The 18,582-nt window shown below is 57.1% G+C and overlaps 2 protein-coding genes and 1 long non-coding RNA gene across 3 annotated transcripts; 2 read left to right on the top strand and 1 right to left on the bottom strand.

Moving 5' to 3' along the window:
* The first annotated feature begins 325 nt into the window (after positions 1–325).
* On the top strand, positions 326–2,027 carry LOC116788678. The gene is made up of 2 exons (XR_004357704.1): positions 326–533; positions 1,807–2,027. It is a non-coding gene; the product is annotated as an uncharacterized LOC116788678 (long non-coding RNA).
* Positions 2,028–4,079: 2,052 nt separating this feature from the next.
* On the bottom strand, positions 4,080–11,242 carry PSMD13 (proteasome 26S subunit, non-ATPase 13). The gene is made up of 13 exons (XM_032690970.1): positions 11,045–11,242; positions 10,871–10,949; positions 10,060–10,094; positions 9,922–9,977; positions 9,510–9,553; positions 9,230–9,316; positions 8,276–8,447; positions 7,750–7,829; positions 7,545–7,670; positions 6,830–6,892; positions 6,341–6,421; positions 5,556–5,672; positions 4,080–4,773 (listed from the first exon to the last, which is right to left on the bottom strand). The coding sequence occupies exons 1-13, from the start codon at positions 11,137–11,139 to the stop codon at positions 4,678–4,680; spliced, it is 1,131 nt and encodes a 376-aa protein (XP_032546861.1). The 5' UTR covers positions 11,140–11,242; the 3' UTR covers positions 4,080–4,677.
* Positions 11,243–11,998: 756 nt separating this feature from the next.
* Positions 11,999–17,298, top strand: SIRT3 (sirtuin 3). Its single transcript, XM_032691695.1, has 7 exons — positions 11,999–12,038; positions 13,406–13,666; positions 13,974–14,206; positions 14,314–14,414; positions 15,193–15,354; positions 15,707–15,916; positions 16,828–17,298. The coding sequence occupies exons 2-7, from the start codon at positions 13,620–13,622 to the stop codon at positions 16,846–16,848; spliced, it is 774 nt and encodes a 257-aa protein (XP_032547586.1). The 5' UTR covers positions 11,999–12,038; positions 13,406–13,619; the 3' UTR covers positions 16,849–17,298.
* The last annotated feature ends 1,284 nt before the right edge of the window (positions 17,299–18,582 follow it).

Below are 18,582 nucleotides of genomic sequence, written 5' to 3'. Positions count from 1 at the left end.
GGAGTTCTGCTCAAGGGAAAGGGAGTTCTGCTCAAGGGAAAGGGAGTTCTGCTCAAGGGAAAGGGAGTTCTGCTGAGGGAAAAAGGTCTGCTCCAAGGGAAGGGGAGGCCTCTGCTCTCCAGCAGAGCAGTGCAGTGTCCCCCTGTGCCGGCTGGGGACAGTTTTTGGCCTCAGAGCCTTGGGCAGCTGGGTGCTGCTGAGGGAAAAAAAACCTGAAAAGGATTAAGGGAAGAAAAATTCGGCAGAAAACAATTCGGGAAAGTCTTTCCACCTCGGGGTGTTCCGCCCCATGCCCTCGGAGCCGCAGCAGGTCCCGTGCCAAGAGGTGGCGGGGGAGGAGGGATGGGAGGGTGGCAGCAGTGACAGTGACAAGCTGGGCAGCTGCAGAGCCCCAGGAGCAGCGGGATCGCCCTGACGGCGCCATGAGGGTCTTCCAGAGGGGTTCCCAGCTCCTGGCGGCCGCCCTGCGGGCCCCCCGTGCCCCCCACGCCCAGCTCAGGTCCCACCCCCCCGAGCACCCGCTCTCTGCCGCCGTGAGTACCCGGGGGGAAGGGGGGGGCTAAAAAAGGGGGGAGACACCCCCGTTGGAAGGGCCCAAACCCCCCGTGTTAGGGACAAATTGTTTTTGACGGGGGTGGAGGCAAAAGGGGAGAGGGAGGTAGAGGAGGAAGGTGCCCCCAAGGTCCAGCCCACACCCCCACAGGGGGCCATGTCCTGTGCCCCCCCTACCCTCAGGCTCCTGTTGGATTTTATCCTTTCAAGCCCCTTTTTAAACCTTTGGGGTTTAGAAACCCCAGCCCAGGGTGTCCCTTGGGGAGGTGAAGCCAAGGGACAGCAGGACACTGGTGGTCCCTCAGGGGCAGACCCGGGCTCAGTCCCCCCATCCTGGAACACTCAGCCCAAAGCCAGTGTCCCCATGGACAAGGACACTCTGCTGTCACCACAGAGCCTGTAGGTCCCTCTAACACTCCCCCCTCTGGGGATGGTCCCCCCCAATCCAGATCCTCCTGGGCAGGGTGAAACAAGGTGGGGAAAAAGGAGCTTTTCACCAAAACCCTGGCTGGTTCCCCCTCCACCCCTTGTCCGGGCAGTTTTCCCCCTGCTGCCTTTCCAAGGTCTGCATGAGCCTGGAGATGCTTTTTCTAGCCAAATAAGTGAAAGAAAGGTACCAGTGCAGGAGGTTGATGCTGCCCTGGTGCAGCAGAGAAATGAGGGGCTGCTGCTGGCTGCAATTTCCAAAGTCACCTGAAAGTCAGGCACAGCTGCCTCTGGAAACACTGAGGGCCCTGGCCAGAGCCTCAAGGTCACGCACTGTTCCAGTTTGCCAGTGAATATCCCGGCAGAGAAACGTGGAGAGATGGAAACAACGAGCCTGGAGAGCACCAGGTCCATCTGCTGCCAGTGGGAATGGCTGTGCTTCCCAAAGCTCCCTCCACAGCCCCACGGCGGGTCCATCCCACAGCCACGGGACTGGGAAGAGCACAGGGAAGTGAGCTGGGTCCGTGGTGTTGGATGGCACCAGAGCAGCCCCACAAATCATGGAACAACCATCCCAGGAGCCCCCACACCATGGCACAGCCATCCCAGGAGCCCCCACACCATGGCACAGTCATCCCAGGAGCCCCCACACCATGGCACAGTCATCCCAGGAGCCCCCACACCATGGCACAGCCATCCCAGGAGCCCCCACACCATGGCACAGCCATCCCAGGAGCCCCCACACCATGGCACAGCCCTCGTAGGAGCCCCCCCCCCACATCCCATGGCCCAGCCATCCCACTAATTCCCGTTCCTTCTCCCCCTCAGGAGCAAGGCATTGCCTTGGCTGTGATGTTCGTCTCGTTCCTGCTGCCCACAGCCTGGGTCCTGGCCCACATAGACCACTACAAGGCCAGGCCGGAGTGAGGAGTGGCAGGAGCAGCCTGTTCCCTGCAGAGAGAATCCTGAGGGAAGAGCCTCCGGGACGGACCCTGTCTGGGATGGAACCCCCCAGGCCTGTTCATTAAAATTCACTTTTGCATTCAGCACAACTGGCTCCTCGGGTTTGCTTCATCCACATGGGTGTCCGTATGGAATGACCTGGAAATCTGTCCTGAAGGCAGCATTCCCTCCAGTGGGAAGGGATATTCCCTCTGGAGCCTTTACCTGCTGCAGCTGCAGCACAGCACAGGGCAGGCACCCGGTCACCTCTCCCAGCACAAGCAAGGAAGCAAAGCCAAGGTGAATTCCCGGTAGGAAAACACCCAAAGACTGGAATCGACATTAAAAGGGTCTCACAGGCACCTGACTGCCCTCCCCCCCTGCACAAAGGGCATTCCATCCACCACATCCCAAATTACCTGTCTCAGGGAAGCAGCCAGCACATGAGAAAGGTCAGGTAGCAAGAGGTACTTCCAGATATCTTGGAAAAACCTCTGGAGCCGTCACAGATCCATAGATCTCATCTCCATTACCGGGAGCTGCTTGGGGCTTCGCAGCTGCTCCCACAGCACAGGAGCTGTTGGAATCCTCCTGGGAGAAGCTGTTAGTGCTTCCCACAGTGACATTCCGGGTTTTTGATGCTGATCTCAAGCAGCAGCGGCCCCACAACTTGCTGGCTCAGGTGGAACTTCCTCCATCCCAATGTGTAGGGACACGGCCCTGAGAATGAGGGCGAGATCTGACACGGCACTGGGAAGGAGACTGTGCTCCTTAAAGCCTTTTCTTGTCCTTAACTGAAATGAAGGGAACAGTTTCCAGAACACTTGTCTCCTCCACACGCTCTCCTGAAGTCAGCAGAAGCGACAGGAACGAGCGTTGGAAGACAAGATGCAGCAGGAATTAGGAAAGTCAAATCCAACAGCTGAACTGACAGGGAAAAGGCAGGCACTGGGCACTGAACACCCCCCACCCAGGAAGGAATTTCAGCCAGAAGGGCCTGGAAAGCAGTAGTGAGGAGGGTGAGCAGGTACAGACTCCTGAATCCCAGCAGGTACAGACTCCTGAATCCCAGCAGTGGTCAGAGGACTGACCACGGATACATTGGCAGCAGCTTTTAAAAACCCACCCACACCCCAGGGAATTTAACCAGATCCGTGGACACAACTCCATTCAATCTGAAGTCACAGTGTTGCAGAATAATTCAAATTTAGTAGTAGAATGGCTAAGGCTTAGTAGGAGAGTAGGCCTAGAAAACAACACTCCAAAGTAGTAGGTTAGCAACCTTGTTTGTAAGAATGGAATGTGCTGAAGAGGTGGGAAGAATAATCAAAGGATTTAGTCAAGCATGTATATAATGATTTGTTACCTTAGATGTGGTAAGGGTCTGTTAAACAGTTTCTAGGGGTAACACAACTTAAGCAGATTTATAATTAGAGTAGATGATTACCAATTGTTATCAGTATGAAATATGAGTTTGTGTGTAACTAAGTGTAACTGCTTTCATGTAGAAATTGCACGTAGACATGTTTGTGTGAGAGTATAAAAGCAGTACGAAAAATGAGGGTCTTTGGAATCCTGACTTGGGACGCTAGTCCTCAGGTTCCCGGCCCCGAATAAAGCACCGCATAAACCGGCACTCTGTTGGTTTGTGTCTTTGTTACAGGCAACAACAGCTATAACTCCCCGTGCCAAGTGCTGTCCTGCCTCATAACAAGGAGTTCATGCATCCCTAGGGACACTGGGAGAGATCCCAGCTCAGATCCCCATTTGTTCCACATTCTCAACCTGCACAAAAAACTTCCACCCCAGAAAACCACGGAAGCAGCAGGACAAACAACTCCCAATGAAGACTATTAAAGTCACCGTTAAGAAACAAAAGCAGAACAAGAACCCGCCCCGGTTTCAGCTCTCAGTCCATTACAATTAGCTTGGGAACAGCGATCAGGGCTGGAATTCCCCACAAAAGGAACCTGACCGGGTTCACGCTCAGGTACCACGTGCTCCACACTCACACACCGATCCCACCGGAGACTGGCAGGTTTAAAGCTGGATTACTCTGAGAAAGGGGTTTACAATGTGAAACCGAGGAGGAAATGTGACACTCGGGGAAGGGGGGGGGGGGGAAAACGTGTTTTTAAAGGGATGGAGATGACACAGGATTCCAGAAAAGGGAAGGCAGAGACGTTTATTCCGGCAATGCCGCTGCACCTCACCTGAGCACAAAGCGCTGGTGAAAGACAAACCACGCCCTCAAGTGTGTGAACACACCCACTAACCGGGATTCCCGGGAAAACCCTTGGATGGAGCAAACACTCCCTCTACTGCAAACGAGGAGGGGTGAAGGGAGGATGATTTGGGGAAGAGGACTGAGGGAATGCTGCTGCCTTGGGGCCGCTGCAGGGGCAGGGGGAGAGGGCAGCGGGGCTGGCTGTGCCCCCTAAGGCCAAGACCCCTCAGTACCTGCACCAGGATCCCACCCTCCCGCAGCAGCTGGAGGCAGGAGGGATTGGGAGTGATCCATCCCTCCCCCAGGACGGAGCTCTGGGATCAGAGCCACTCGTGTCAGCAGAGGGAAAGCCTGACTCAAGCACCAAAGGGTCACACAGCAAAAGGCCACGTACTCCTCCAAAATACATCCCATGCTGCTCCCCCCTGTGCCCACCCACCCCCTCCATGGATTCAGTGCAGTCAGTGGTCTGAGTGCTGCCGGCCTCAGGAGCAGCAGGAATCACTCTCCCGGGGCCAGAGCCAGGCCCTCTATGTCAGGATGTCGTGGGCTTGGTGCTCCACCAGCATCTCCATGCTCCGCACGTCCGTGCACCAGAACTCCAGGCGGTCCTTCATCCCTTTGATCTGCAAGGCAAGGCCATGGTGAGCCAGCACCTCAGCTCCTGGGAATGCCCACAGGCACCTCCAGGGACACACACCTCAGACCCCAAACCACTCCTCAAAACCCCACACACCAGGAAAGGGCGCTGTCCCGTCCCTGCAAGTGTCCAAGGCCAGGTTGGACGGCGCTTGGAACAACCTGGGCTAGTGGAAGGTGTCCCTGCCCCTGGCAGGGGGTGGGACTGGATGGTCTTTAAGGTCCCCTCCATCCCAAACCATCCTGGGATTAACAGCTTCTACCAGCAAATCAGCAACTGTTAAAAGTTAAATTGAAATGAACCAAAGGAATTCCTTGCAGCTGGAATTCCATATACTCATTTTTGGGTTTAAAGGTAAAGGCACCCTGTGCAGTCTCCTAAAACTTCTCAAGGATGGACTTGAGATGCTCAACATCCTCTGAATCACCCTTTTCCCGAGGGGAATGTGCCTCCTACATCCTCAAAACTCCCAGTGGGTTATTTCAGAACATTTAGGAATGAGGCAGCCACATGGATGTTTGGATTCCTCTGGAAAACACAGCCATGGCTTCTGTGTTCCGTGGTGTTTGTGTGGCTTCCACAAAGGATGTGTCACCCCCGTCAGGTTTCTGACCACCCACTCCCTACACGGGTGTGAAGAGCACCAGCTACCCCAGGGTGAAATTACAGGCACCACGTAAAAGGAAAAGCTGATTCCCCTTCAGGAAGCCCCAGGGAGGCTCATTCCCAAGCTGTGACCCTTCCCAGTGCCGATTTCGTTCCCGTTACCTGCTGCAGGTCCAGCACACGTGGCTGCACCCACGTCATGTGCACCCTCTTGTCCACCTCGTCAATGCTGCCCTTCACCAGGCCCACCGAGAGCGCCTTCATCACCAGCAGCTCCACCTGGGAACAGAAACAATTCAAGGAAAACGACTCAGATCACTCTGAGATGAACAAAACCTTCCTTTGGCGCCTTCACAGCAGACTGTTCACACGCAGAGTCCAGGGCAGCAGCTCTCACTGCCCCCCTTTCGGGTGACAGAACTGCCTTGAGACTTGACACCTCAACATAGAGGAGGGAGCTCTTTTCCCCCAAAACCAAATTAATTTTCTTTTCTCTGAAATCCCAGGAAGAACGAGGCAATTGGAAAAAGCCAACTGAGCCAAAGCACCCCCAGGCAGCAGGAACAGGGGTCTGGCCAGATGGTGAGAGTCGGGCTCTTCTCCCAGGGAACAAGTGACAAGAGGAAGTGACCTCATGCTGTGCCAGGGGAGTTTCAGGTTGGACATCAGGGGGAATTTCTTCATGGAAAGGGTTGCCAGGCATTGGCAGGGGCTGCCCAGGGCGGTGGTGGATGCCCATCCCTGGAGGTGTCCAAGGAATGACTGGATGTGGCACTCAGTGCTCTGGGTTGAGGGACAAGGTGAGCATCGGGCACGTGTTCTCAGTGATCTTGGAGGTCTTTTCCAACCTCAGTGATCCAGGGATTTCATGTGACTCAGGTCTACCCAGACACTCTTAAGAGCTCCCAAACCAGGAGGTTACTCAGTTTGTCTGACCCCAAACTCACCTCGTTGACAGTGACTTTGGCACTCTTGGCAATCTCCTCGAAGGTGAGCTGTCGGTGGTTGGCTGGGCGGGTGAAAGTCATCTGAGTCCAGGGAACAGAGCAAAAAAACAAACCCCACAGGGTTTTAGTGGTTCCCACAGCACACAGAGCCTCCCTTGTGCTGCCCTGCCCAGCCTCACTCTGCATCGGCAACTGCATTTCTCATATTTAACTAAAATAAGTCAAATAAAGTCCAACTTTCAGAGTTATCACTCCAGAAACCACCCCTGAGACACAAGGCTTCCTCTGCCCCTCTTCCATATCACAGAATCCCAGAATGCTTTGGGTGGGAAGGGACCTTAAAGCTCATCCCATTCCACTCCCTGCCATGGGCAGGGACACCTTTCCCTAGACCAGGTTGCTCCAAGCCCCATCCTGGGGGCCAGCCTGGCCTGGGACACTTTCAGGGATGGGGCAGCCACAGCTTCTCTGGGCAACATCCCAGCTCACCTCCATGAGACACAACAGCTGGATCTTCTGCAGCAGGAGCGCTTCGTTCGCAGCCAGGTCAGGCTGTGGAGGGAGAAAATGCACCACATCAGGTCATTACTGCATTTTCCCCTCAACCTGGGGGAGAGCAGCTTGTTACATGCAGGAGTAAATCCCTGAGGGGGCTTTATTTAGGAGGGAGGAGGCCGTCACAGCCCAGCCACCACCTGGGAACGGTTCCAGAAAACAAATCCCAGGGGCTGCACACGGAACACGGAGCTCACCAGGCAGGCAGCCTGTCAAGGGCCAGTGGACTCACAAATCCACCTGCAAACTACTGCTGTGTCAGTAACTCCTGGGGCAGCCAGTGCAGGTAACATCCAACGCTACTGTTTGCCACACACTTCCCAGAACAGGAGGGAAAACCACTCTTTTCCACTGGAACACTCCCGTTATAGAGATCAAATCTGGGATTACCTGCCCATGCAGGACATTTGTGTGTGCTCCGCCCTTGGATCACAGGAGATTTCTCTCTATTTCTTTCCATCAACCAGAGGGGAGCCAAAAGAAAACTAATGACGTGTATCATGATGAAATAATTCCTATACCCCAATTAGAATTATACCAGTGCACCAGAGCCAGGAATTAGGTAAAGGTAGTAAAGTAGAGGTCCAGAGGCTCCAAGTGGGCTCTGTAAACCCTGAGCTTGGGCCTTCAGCAGTACAACACCCCTCACCTGCTGCCCCCAGGCCGACTTGAGGGCCTGGAAGGTCTCCACGTTGCCACTGTTGAAGGCAAAGAGGGTGTCGATGAGCCACTGCCGGTCTGTGCTCCTCAGGGACTCCAGCACGGGGTGCATGAGCTGCAGGAACCAGGCAGGAGGGCGTTAGCAGGGTAAAATCAGCTCCTGAGGCTCCATGGAGGAATGTGGCAGGACTTACCAGCTCCCCAAAGTTGTAAACACCTTCTCCCAGCAGCCCAGCCAGCCCCAGGGTGAAGGCTCTCTCCTGCTGCTCTGATACTGGAAAAAAAACCCCAAAAATGGTTTGGATGAAGAAAGACCCCAGAACAAAGATGATTTGGGTAAAGCAGCAGTTCAAGCCCCAGCAACCCCTCCCTCATCCTTCTCTGTGCCTGCATTAAACCATTCCCAGCCCTCACCCTCTCCCGAGCCAGGAAATTCAGGAGCCCGCAGTAACCACAGCGCAAAAGCGCCACTTCTGGAATCCAGAGCGAAGATTTTTGGGGAATTAGAACAAACACCCCCTTCTGGCAGGGGTACTCCCCCCTCCCATCACCCCTGGGGCAGCTTAGGAGCAGGATCCTGGGTGGGGTCACCGCCCGATCCAGCCAGACCTTGGATCCACCAGGGCACAGCCAAACAACACGGAAAAAAACCCCTCTGCCAGGGTGTTTACTTCATAAAGCAGAGCGTGGAAAGCGGGATTTTCCACGCAGAGGAGTCACCTGGCAGGTCCTTGACCTCGATGCAGCCCAGGAAGCGCAGAGCATCCTTATAGTAGGCGGCATGGTTCCCCACTGTCTGGTAGTACTTGCTGGAGAGATCGTAGAAGCGGCTGTGCACCGAGGTCACCCCGGGCAGGGTGTTCAGCAGCTCCTCCACCTCCTCGATGGTCTCCTGGGCGGGGGGGAGACCTGCCTTTGTAAAGGGCGAGGAGCACCCGGCGCAGCGCCGGGAGGGTCACGGTGTTCCTGGGTGCTGCCCAGGGCAGGAGGGACACCCCGCCAGTGTCAGCACAGCCAAAGCCACCACCACACTACTTATGCATGTATTTATGTGCTTGTTTAAAAATAAAGCAGCAGTCTCCCGTCACACAGTAGTGAGGGGGGGAAAAACCCCACCCCTTAACCAACCCGGCAGCTATAATTATATATATATGTAATTATATATATACTAAGGGCTTTAAACTGAAGGGAAGAAGGTTTGGGTGGGATTTTGGGATAAATCCTTCCCTGTGAGGGTGGTGAGGACCTAGCACAGGTTGCCCAGAGAAGCTGTGGCTGCCTCATTGCTCAGGGAGAGGTTGGATGGGGGTTGGAGCAACCTGGGAGAGAGGAAGGTGTCCCTGCCCATGGAACTGGATGGTCTCTCCAAGATCCCTTCCAACACAAACCATTCCAGCATTCCATGGTGCACACGCCCAAAGCCATCAGTCTGTGCTTGCTCTAGGAGATCTAAAGCTGCCCTGCATGAGAAATCTCATTTTGGGTTCAAAAGATGGTTCCAAAACAAGTCAAGGATGACAAACCCCACGTGCTTCGCTCAGGCAGCAACACCCCAGGTCACCAGGAGCAGCTCCCACATCCTGGGGAGGCTCACGAGACCCTCTGAGCTGGGAGCTGGGACAATCAAGGAACGCCACAGCACCCCAAAACCTCCCAGCCCGGGCCACCCCTCACCTTGGTGACCTGCAGGTCCCCGATGTTGAGCTTGAGGGCCCCGATGGCTGTTTTGCACAGGATCACGGCCTCGTCGCTGCTCTTCACCTGCAGGGACACAGGGGGACCTGCTGGGAGTGTCACCTGCAGCCAGGTGGCTGGGACAGGGCTGGGTGCACATCACTGATCACATTCCTGCAGTAAAATCCCTGGATTCTACAGCACAGGTGTCACACACACACACAGACCGGAGCCTCCTCACCTGCCGGTGAACTGCCTCAGGGAGCAGCTTCAGACATACCTTTTCCCGAGTCTTTTCCAGGAAAGTCAGGGCCACGTTGGGATCTGGAGTAGAGAAAAAACAGGTTTTAAAAAGCAGCAGCGCCAGGAGGTCCCGTGGAGCTGAACTTCACCTAAAAATACATCGTTCACTGGACTCCTGAAGGCTGGAATGTGTGTTTTCCACAGCGTGCCCTCAACCTGCAGCAGGTGCTGCCAGGTAGGCCGGGCTTTTCCTCACCCACCACCTCCCCAGGGAAGCTGTGGACTTCCTACTCCAGGAGGCAGCAGCAATCTTAAGCTTTCCAAGCCAGTGCTTTCCCTTCGGAAAGCACCAGGGCAGCAGCTCCCCATCCGAGATTCACCTGTGCCTGGCCACATTCCACAGGGATCAGGGGCTAAGAGCAGCACAGGGAGAGGGGGCGGACACGCACCTGTCATCTGCCGGACCACGTGCAGGATGATCTCCACCAGGGACAGGGGGTTCACCCTGCAAAGAGCAGCCCGGGGTCAGCACAGGACCCCCAAGGTGACCCCCCAAGCCCCCCCCAGGTGACCCCCAGGTGACTCACCTGTGCTCAAACTCGCTGATGAAGTTCTCGTAGAGCTGTGGGGACAAGGAAAAGGACACTCAGGGCAAAGGAAACCCCAGTTCAGAGCTTCTCACTCTTATTCCCCCTCCATTCCAGCTCGTTTGAACATCCCTGGAAGTGTCCAAGGCCAGGCAGGACAGGGTTTGGAGGGACCTGGGCAAGTGGAAGGTGTCCCTTCCAAGGACAGTGGAGCATGATGTTCCTTAAGGTCCCTTCTAACCCAAACCATTCCATGATTTTTCCAACAAACTGGGCACCCATACAGAAATTCCAGCACTGTGAAGAATCCAGGAGCCCAGAACTACCCATTTTAGCTCCTCCCAGCTCCAAGGAGGGACCTGAGGGAAGCATCCGTGAACACCCAACACTCCGCCCTGCACTTGGCAAACCCCTCGTTACAGAAGGGAGTGGAAAAAATAAATAAATAAAAATCCCCCTGCACCTCCCAAACGTAAAAAACTTAAAGTGAATGAAAGTAAAGAACGACTTCGAAAGTTACAAAACACCCGACAATCCCCCTACATCTCTCAAACATAAAAAACTTAAAAGTGAAGGAAAGTAAAGAACGACTTCAAAGGTTATAAAAAAACCGACACGTTTAATTTTAACCGGATTTTCACGCAGACCCCGCAGGCTTACGGGAGGTGAGTCCACCCGGGTCAGCGATTCTCCAGGAGGATTATTACAGAGATGAGTTTTTACAGGCTGCGTTTTGCCCGGGTACAACCCCCCCCCCCCATCCCTGTGCCACGGGAAAATCCCACACCCGGGAATCCTCCCCCCCCCTCACCTTGATGAGCCCATCGCCCTGAGCGAAGCAGGGGTCCTGCACGAAGTCCAGCACCTGCAGAGTGAGCTGGTGCCACAGCCTGGGGACACAAAACACCCGCCGTGAGACACCGGGAACAAACAAACACCGGGCATTCCCCCCACACACACACACACCCCCGTCCCCGCCGCTCACTTCTTGTTGTAGAGCTCCTCGAGGCGGTGCCACACGGCGGCCTGGCCCGGCCCCGCGCTCTGGCTCTGCTGCAGGAAGCCCGGCACGTCCTTCATGGCGGCGGCGGCGGCAGGACCGGGACGGGCCCGAGGGAGCGGCGGGACCGGGGCGAGGAGGCCGCGCCGCCGCCGGGGCTGCGCACTCACTTCCGGCCGCGCGGGGCACGACGGGTACCGTAACGCCCCGCGCCCGCCGCCGCCGCGCACTCGCTTCGCGGCGGGAGGGGGGGTGTCGGGGGGGGGCGGTACCGCAACGCCCCGCCCTCACCTCACGCCGCTACCGTAACGCCCCGCGCCCGCCGGTACCGCGCACTCGCTTCCCTCCGCCACCGTAATGCCCCGCGCGCACTCGCTTCACGCCGCTACCGTAACGCCCCGCGCCCGCCGGTACCGCGCACTGGCTTCGCGGCGCTGCCGTAATGCCCCGCGCACTCACTCAGTTACCGTAATGCCCCGCGCACTCACTCAGTTACCGTAATGCCCCGCGCACTCACTCAGCTACCGTAACGCCCCGCGCACTCACTCAGCTACCGTAACGCCCCGCGCACCCTTGCTTCACGCCTCTACCGTAATGCCCCGCGCACTCACTCAGCTACCGTAATGCCCCGCGCACCCACTCAGCTACCGTAATGCCCCGCGCACCCTCGCTCCACGCCTCTACCGTAATGCCCCGCGCACCGGCGGCGGCAGCGCGGTAGCGGCGATGAGCGGGGCCCGGGCCCGCGGCGCGGGGCTGCTGGCGGCCGGTGAGCGCCGGGGGCCGGGGGGAGCCCCCCGGGGCCGCCGGGACCCCCTCCTTCAGCACCGCTCGGCTCTCTTGCAGCGGCGTGGAGGAGCCTGTGGGAGCGCGGCCCCCGCCACGGCGGCGGCGGAGGGAGCGCGGCCCGGCCCGGGCGGCGCGGCGGGGGCGGGACGGGGGTGCCCGGCACGGGGGTGCCCGGCGGCAGAGCGGGGAGGTACGTGGGGGGTGCCGGGGTGGGGGCTGCAGCCGGGAAGGGGAGGGTGGGGATCGGTGGCGGCGGGGAAGGTCCCGCGGCAGGTGCGGCCGGGATGGAGGATGTCGTGCCCTTGCCGAACCGGGCGGGTGGGACATCGCTCCCTGGAAGCAGGGCTGGGAGCTCGGGGAGTAGGGATTGAGCAGGGGAAGGTCTGTGTTTTACGAGGTTGGGGGTTCGGCTCCTCGGGAACCCTGTCTGACAGGGCAGAGCCACGTCCTTGTGACAGAAGGGAAAGGCAGTGCAGGGTCACATCCCTGTAACAACAAAGTAAGGCAGTGCAGTGTCACATCCCTGGGAAGACACAGCCATATTCTCTGTGACAGCAGGGAAAGGCAGTGCAGTGTCACATCCCTGGGAAGGAAATGCAGACCCACGTCCCTGTGACAGCAGGGAAAGGCAGTGCAGTGTCACATCCCTGCAAAGGCAGAGCCATACTGTCACAACAGCAGGGAAAGGCAGTGCAGTGTCACATCCCTGGAAAGGCACTGTCACATCCCTGTGACAGCAAGGTAAGGCAGTGCAGTGTCACATCCCTGGGGAGACACAGCCATATTCTCTGTGACAGCAGGGAAAGGCAGTGCAGTGTCACATCCCTGGAAAGGCACTGTCACATCCCTGTGACAGCAGGGAAAGGCAGTGCAGTGTCATGGCCCCGGGAAGGCAGAGTTGACCACACTGAAGCCAGGAGACACTTCCAGTGTCATTGCTTCCAGTCTCCACTTCCAGCCCCTGTCACTGTTCTTTGGGCTTGCCAAGCCTCCCCCCCCCCCCAAGCTCTCCCCACGCCTGCTCTGGCCTGTGCACAATGCCCTGCTCCAGCAGCACTAATTTTCCGGGAGAAGCTGTTCCCTGCTGATTATGCCTGTTCCCGAACTGCTAATGACTGTTCCCAAGCTGATAATGACTGTTCCCAGCCCAGCTGGGCACAGGGCTGTGATTCCTTTGGGCATGGACACACGGAGCTCTCCCAGGGCAGAAGAGGGGAATGGGGAAATGAAAGTGTCTGTGCTCACCTGGGCAGGGTGACACATCACCCTGACAGAAATCTGTTGGACTCAGGACAGTGTCCTGGATCCCAGAGTGGTGGGACTTGTGATTCCCAGTGCTGCTGCTCCCACAGCCCCGTATCCACCCCTGTCCGAAAAAAACCCTCTCACGGGAATACCAGGGATGTATTTTAGATCCACATAAGGGAGTGCAGAGGGATGTGTCTGCTCCTGGGTTTGGGTCAGACTAGCAGCCAAGCTTTCTCCTAGTGAAGCCCTAGCACAGTCCTGCCCGTGGAAGAGCTTTCTGTGGAATTTTTTGGTGTTTTTTTCCCCCAGAGCCAAGGTTGCTGTCAGTTCTCTCAGGACACACCTGCTGTGCTTCCCCCCCGTGCCGAGCAGGATCCAAGGCTCCAGGCCCTTCTCTCTGAGCGCGGCTGCCAGAGCCATTTTGGGCCGGGGCAGGTGGGGAGGTGACGAGGGGAAGGAGAAACTCACCTTGAAGGACGTGGCCGAGCTCCTCCGGAAGAAGGAATGTCGCCGCGTGGTGGTGATGGCCGGAGCCGGGATCAGCACGCCCAGCGGCATCCCAGACTTCAGGTGATGCCTCCGTCCTCTTTGTCCTTTGCCAGTGCTGGGAGGGCCGAGTCTTCTCCACGGAAAGGGTGGTTGAACATTGGAAGGGGCTGCCCGGGGAGGTGGTGGAGTCCCCATCCCTGGAGGTGTCCAAGGAACAACTGGACGTGGCACTCAGTGCTCTGGGCTGGGTGACAAGGTGGTGATCGGTCACAGGGTGGGCTCGACGGCCTCTGGGGGCCTTTCCCAACCTAAATGATCCTGGGATTCTGTCTCCAGCCTGGGTAACACTGGTGCTGCAGCCCCTCCCAGCTCTCCCCCATCCGTGCAGGTCCCCCGGGAGCGGCCTGTACAGCAACCTGGAGCAGTACGACATCCCGTACCCCGAGGCCATCTTTGAGCTGGGCTATTTCTTTGTCAACCCCAAGCCCTTCTTCACCCTGGCCAAGGAGCTCTACCCCGGCAACTACCGCCCCAATTCCGCCCACTACTTCCTGCGGCTGCTGCACGACAAGGGGCTGCTCCTGCGCCTCTACACCCAGAACATCGACGGGCTGGAGAGACGTGAGTTCCCTCTCCCAGCAGCACCACCAGGAGGAGCTGGGGGGGAGAAGCAGGGCTGGGGAGTTGCGCACAGGGAGCTCAGTCCTCTCCCACGTGCTGTATTCCAGTGGCTGGGATCCCTCCCGACAAGCTGGTGGAAGCCCACGGCACCTTCGCCACTGCCACCTGCACGGTGTGTAAGAGGAACTTCCCCGGGGAGGACTTCAGGGTGAGTGGGCCCAGCCGGGCATCAGCACAGCAGTTAACACTGGGAGGCATTAATTGTTATAATAATGACAGGTCCTCGGCCTGTTCTTTTGCCCTGGAAACAAGAGGGGATGAGACTCTGGGCTGGGCGTTGTTGTGAGGACACGTGGTGGTTTCTGACCCCTGTGATGAGCAGTTTTGGGGTCTCTCCTTTCAGGGGGATGTCATGGGGGACAGGGTCCTGTGACAGGCAGTTTTGGGGTCTCTCCTTTCAGGGGGATGTCATGGGGGACAGGGTCCTGTGACAGGCAGTTTTGGGGTCTCTCAGGGGGATGTCATGGGGGACAGGGTCCCTGTGACAGGCAGTTTTGGGGTCTCTCCTTTCAGGGGGATGTCATGGGGGACAGGGGCCCTGTGATGAGCAGTTTTGGGGTCTCTCCTTTCAGGGGGATGTCATGGGGGACAGGGTCCCTGTGACAGGCAGTTTTGGGGTCTCTCCTTTCAGGGGGATGTCATGGGGGACAGGGTCCCTGTGACAGGCAGTTTTGGGGTCTCTCCTTTCAGGGGGATGTCATGGGGGACAGGGTCCCTGTGATGAGCAGTTTTGGGGTCTCTCCTTTCAGGGGGATGTCATGGGGGACAGGGTCCCTGTGATGAGCAGTTTTGGGGTCTCTCCTTTCAGGGGGATGTCATGGGGGACAGGGTCCCTGTGACAGGCAGTTTTGGGGTCTCTCCTTTCAGGGGGATGTCATGGGGGACAGGGTCCCTGTGACAGGCAGTTTTGGGGTCTCTCCTTTCAGGGGGATGTCATGGGGGACAGGGTCCCTCGCTGCCCCGTGTGCACCGGAGTTGTCAAGCCTGACATCGTGTTCTTTGGCGAGGAGCTCCCACAGCGCTTCCTCCTGCACCTGGCAGACTTCCCCCTGGCAGACCTGCTCTTCGTCATCGGGACATCCCTGGAGGTCTGGGAATAAGGGGAGCCCCGGGGGGAAAAAGGCACACGGAAAACAGGGGCTCCGGAGGGGAGAGAGTGCTTAGGGGAAAAGGTGAGAAACTGGGTTTAGGGAGGTGAAATTTGAGGTGGAGGGTAAGAAATAGGGTGCAGGTGCTCCGAGAGACCCTGTAGAAACCAGGAGGGCACCTGGAGAGCCTTGGGGTCACCTCAGGAAAGGCCACCGGGTGACACCGTGACCCATCGAGAGCCGGGGTGGCTGAGCCCGCAGCGGGGGAACCGTCACACTCAGCAGCTCTGAGCCTGGAACTGGTGGCTGTGGCAGGGTGACGATCCCCCTGCCCTCCCGGTTCCCCCCTCAGGTGGAGCCCTTTGCCAGCCTGGCCGGAGCCGTGCGCAGCTCTGTGCCCCGGGTCCTCATCAACCGGGAGCTCGTGGGCCCCTTCGCGTGGCAGCAGCGCCACAACGACGTGGCCCAGCTCGGGGACGTGGTCGGGGGCGTCGAGAAGCTGGTGGAGCTGCTGGGCTGGAACGACGAGATGCAAACGCTGATCCAGAAGGAGAGAGAGAAGGTGGGAAGGGGCTCCGAGCCCCACCTTCCCCCTCAGCCTTTGCGTTCCCTGTGCCGGAGTTATCCCGGGAGTGGGTTTGGGCTTGCTGAGGCTGCCTGCTGTCTGCCTCCGCAGGGAAGGACTGCAGCAGGGCTAAAGAACCCCAAACCAACCCAAACCCGAGTGCTGTTTCACAGCCAGGGTGCCAGAGTAGAGCGCTGTGGGCTGAACGTGTCCGTGGTAGACGGGAAGATGCAGATCTGCCAGTCCCAGATGAAACAGGAATGTGGAAAAGGGCAGGATTTTGGCTTTGATCGTTTCTTTCCCTGTGCCATTCTCACACCTGTAAACTTCTGGGATTTTCAGGAGTGAGAAATTGCAGGGGAACAAGTCCTTAATTATTAGAGTTCAGTGCTGCTGTTAATTACTGCATTGCTGTAGACCACTGGGAAGATTTTTCCACATTTGACATCAGTTGTATTTTTTAGGGATACGCTGCCCATACGTGACTTCTTCATAAAATCTGGCTCCAAGATTCCAGTTTTAACATCCAGGTTGTTCTTATTTTCATCAGATCATGAGGCAGGAATTGAGTAGGAATTCTTAGTCTTTTGGCCAGGTTTTTGATTTTTTGGTACAAACGTTCTGGGGTCCAGCCAGCCCTCGGCTTGATTCTTGTGCTCCTCTGAATCCCTGATGGATAAGGCTGATAAAGCAGGAAAACTAAGGCCAGGTTAGACAGGGCTTGGAGCAACCTGGTCTAGTGGAAGGTGTCCCTGCCCATGGCAGGGGGTGGAACGAGACGAGCTTTAAGGTCCCTTCCAACCCAAACCATCCTGGGATTCTGGGATTCTGTGAAAGCTGCGGGGATGGTGCTTGGAGCTGGAATGTTTGATGCTCCCTGGCAAACGCTGTGGTCTCCCTGTTTTCAGCTGGATGCAAAGGACAAGTAGGACAGTGCTCCTGCCACCCCTCAGCACATCACTTGATGATGTCCAGCCATAAATGTCACCAGCAAGTGGCAGGGCGCTCGTGCCAGCACATCCAGCGAGCTCCGTGTCTGCAGTTGGCCCTTTGGATCTGCCTCCTTCCCAGCTGTCCATCCCAGAGCCCCTTGCTGGGGTTGGTTCTAGGGAGCAGGAGCTGGAATGCCAGGAGTCTGGAGCAAGTTTTCCAGCTCCCACTGGACTGAGCATCTGAGGTCTCTCCTCCCCAGCCACTGTTCCCTTGGCCACGATCCTGAGCTGCTGCAGACTGTGTTTGTTCTTCCATGAAATCTCTGCCAATCAGGGTACAGTCTGGGGGTGGGGGGGCTGCCCCCCATTCCCATTCCAGCTCAAGCTGCTGCAGGATTTCTGAATCACTAGAGTGTTAATTATTTAATAATAAAGAGATATAATTCATTTCTGTATGTCACCTGAGGGGTTTTCTGTAAAGTCACACCTTCCCTGGGGTTTGAGCACGTTCTGTCCCCACCACTTCTCCCTTGACCTGCTTTTTGGTACATTTTTTTTCCTTTTTCCCCCTCACACAAGTGCCTTTCCCTGCTGTAGATGCCACCCTGGGGGGTGGCATTACCACAGCCCTGCAGCCATGTCCTGCTCTGTCCCAAACCTGCCACAACACAATGCAGAGCCTCCTGGCACATGGATCCACACTGAAAACGCTGGGGAATTGTTTTTAACCATACCCTGCTTCCCAAAAAAGCAATTCCGTGATTCTATGAATGCCTCATGCAAAGTGCCCTGTGCCAAGCTCAGCCCCTGCTCCGGGGCATTCCAGGCCAGGCCTGGCAGCTGCTCTGAGGGATTTAAAGCACTCTGGAAAATTAAAACAACAATATCAGAGGTAATTGCATTAAAAACACCAATCCCCCCTTTTCCTTTTGCACGGAAAGCTTGGGAGAGCTTCAACAGCTGGGAAGGGCTCAGGGTCTGTGTCTGCACCCACAAGGGCTGTGGTGGGTTTTTTGCTAGTTAAAAAAAAAAAAAAAAGAGATGCTGTTGGCCCAAAACCTCCCACTGTGACAGAGCGGGGCTGTGCCAGCCCAGCAGCCCGGCCGTGACCCTTGGGAGTCAGTTTTATATCAATTACTGGCACTTCAACCATTACTAAACAATTCTTAATCGCTGAGGAGCTAGACAGAACCCCAGAATCATCCACGGTGGAAAAGACCTCCAAGATCATCGAGTCCACCCTGTGACTGATCCCCACGTTGTCGCTAGAGCAGAGCACTCAGTGCCACCTCAGTCGTTCTTTGGACACCTCCAGGGGTGGGGACTCCACCACCTCCCTGGGCAGCCCCTTCCAATGCCTGACCACTCTTTCCATGAGGAAGTTCTTCCTGATGTCCAGCTTGAACCCTCTCCTGGCACAACTTGAGGCTGTTCCCTCTCCTCCTGTCCCTTGTTCCCTGGGAGCAGAGCCCGACCCCCCCCCCAGCTCCCCCCTCCTGTCAGGGGGTTGCAGAGCCAGAAGGTCCCCCCTGAGCCTCCTTTTCTCCAGGCTGATCCCCCCCAGCTCCCTCAGCCCCTCCTGCTGCTCCAGCCCCTTCCCCACCTCTGTTTCCTTCTCTGGACACACTCCAGCCCCTCGCCATGAGGGGCCCAGAGCTGGACACAGCACTGGAGGCGCCTCAAGAGTGCCCAGCACAGAGGGAAAACAGAGCAAAGCACCTCTCCAGCTCT

Source organism: Chiroxiphia lanceolata, chromosome 6 (assembly GCF_009829145.1).
Source record: "Chiroxiphia lanceolata isolate bChiLan1 chromosome 6, bChiLan1.pri, whole genome shotgun sequence".
Lineage (NCBI taxonomy): Eukaryota > Metazoa > Chordata > Aves > Passeriformes > Pipridae > Chiroxiphia > Chiroxiphia lanceolata.
Note: the sequence above shows the minus strand (reverse complement) of the source record. Positions and strands in the feature narration are given on the sequence as shown.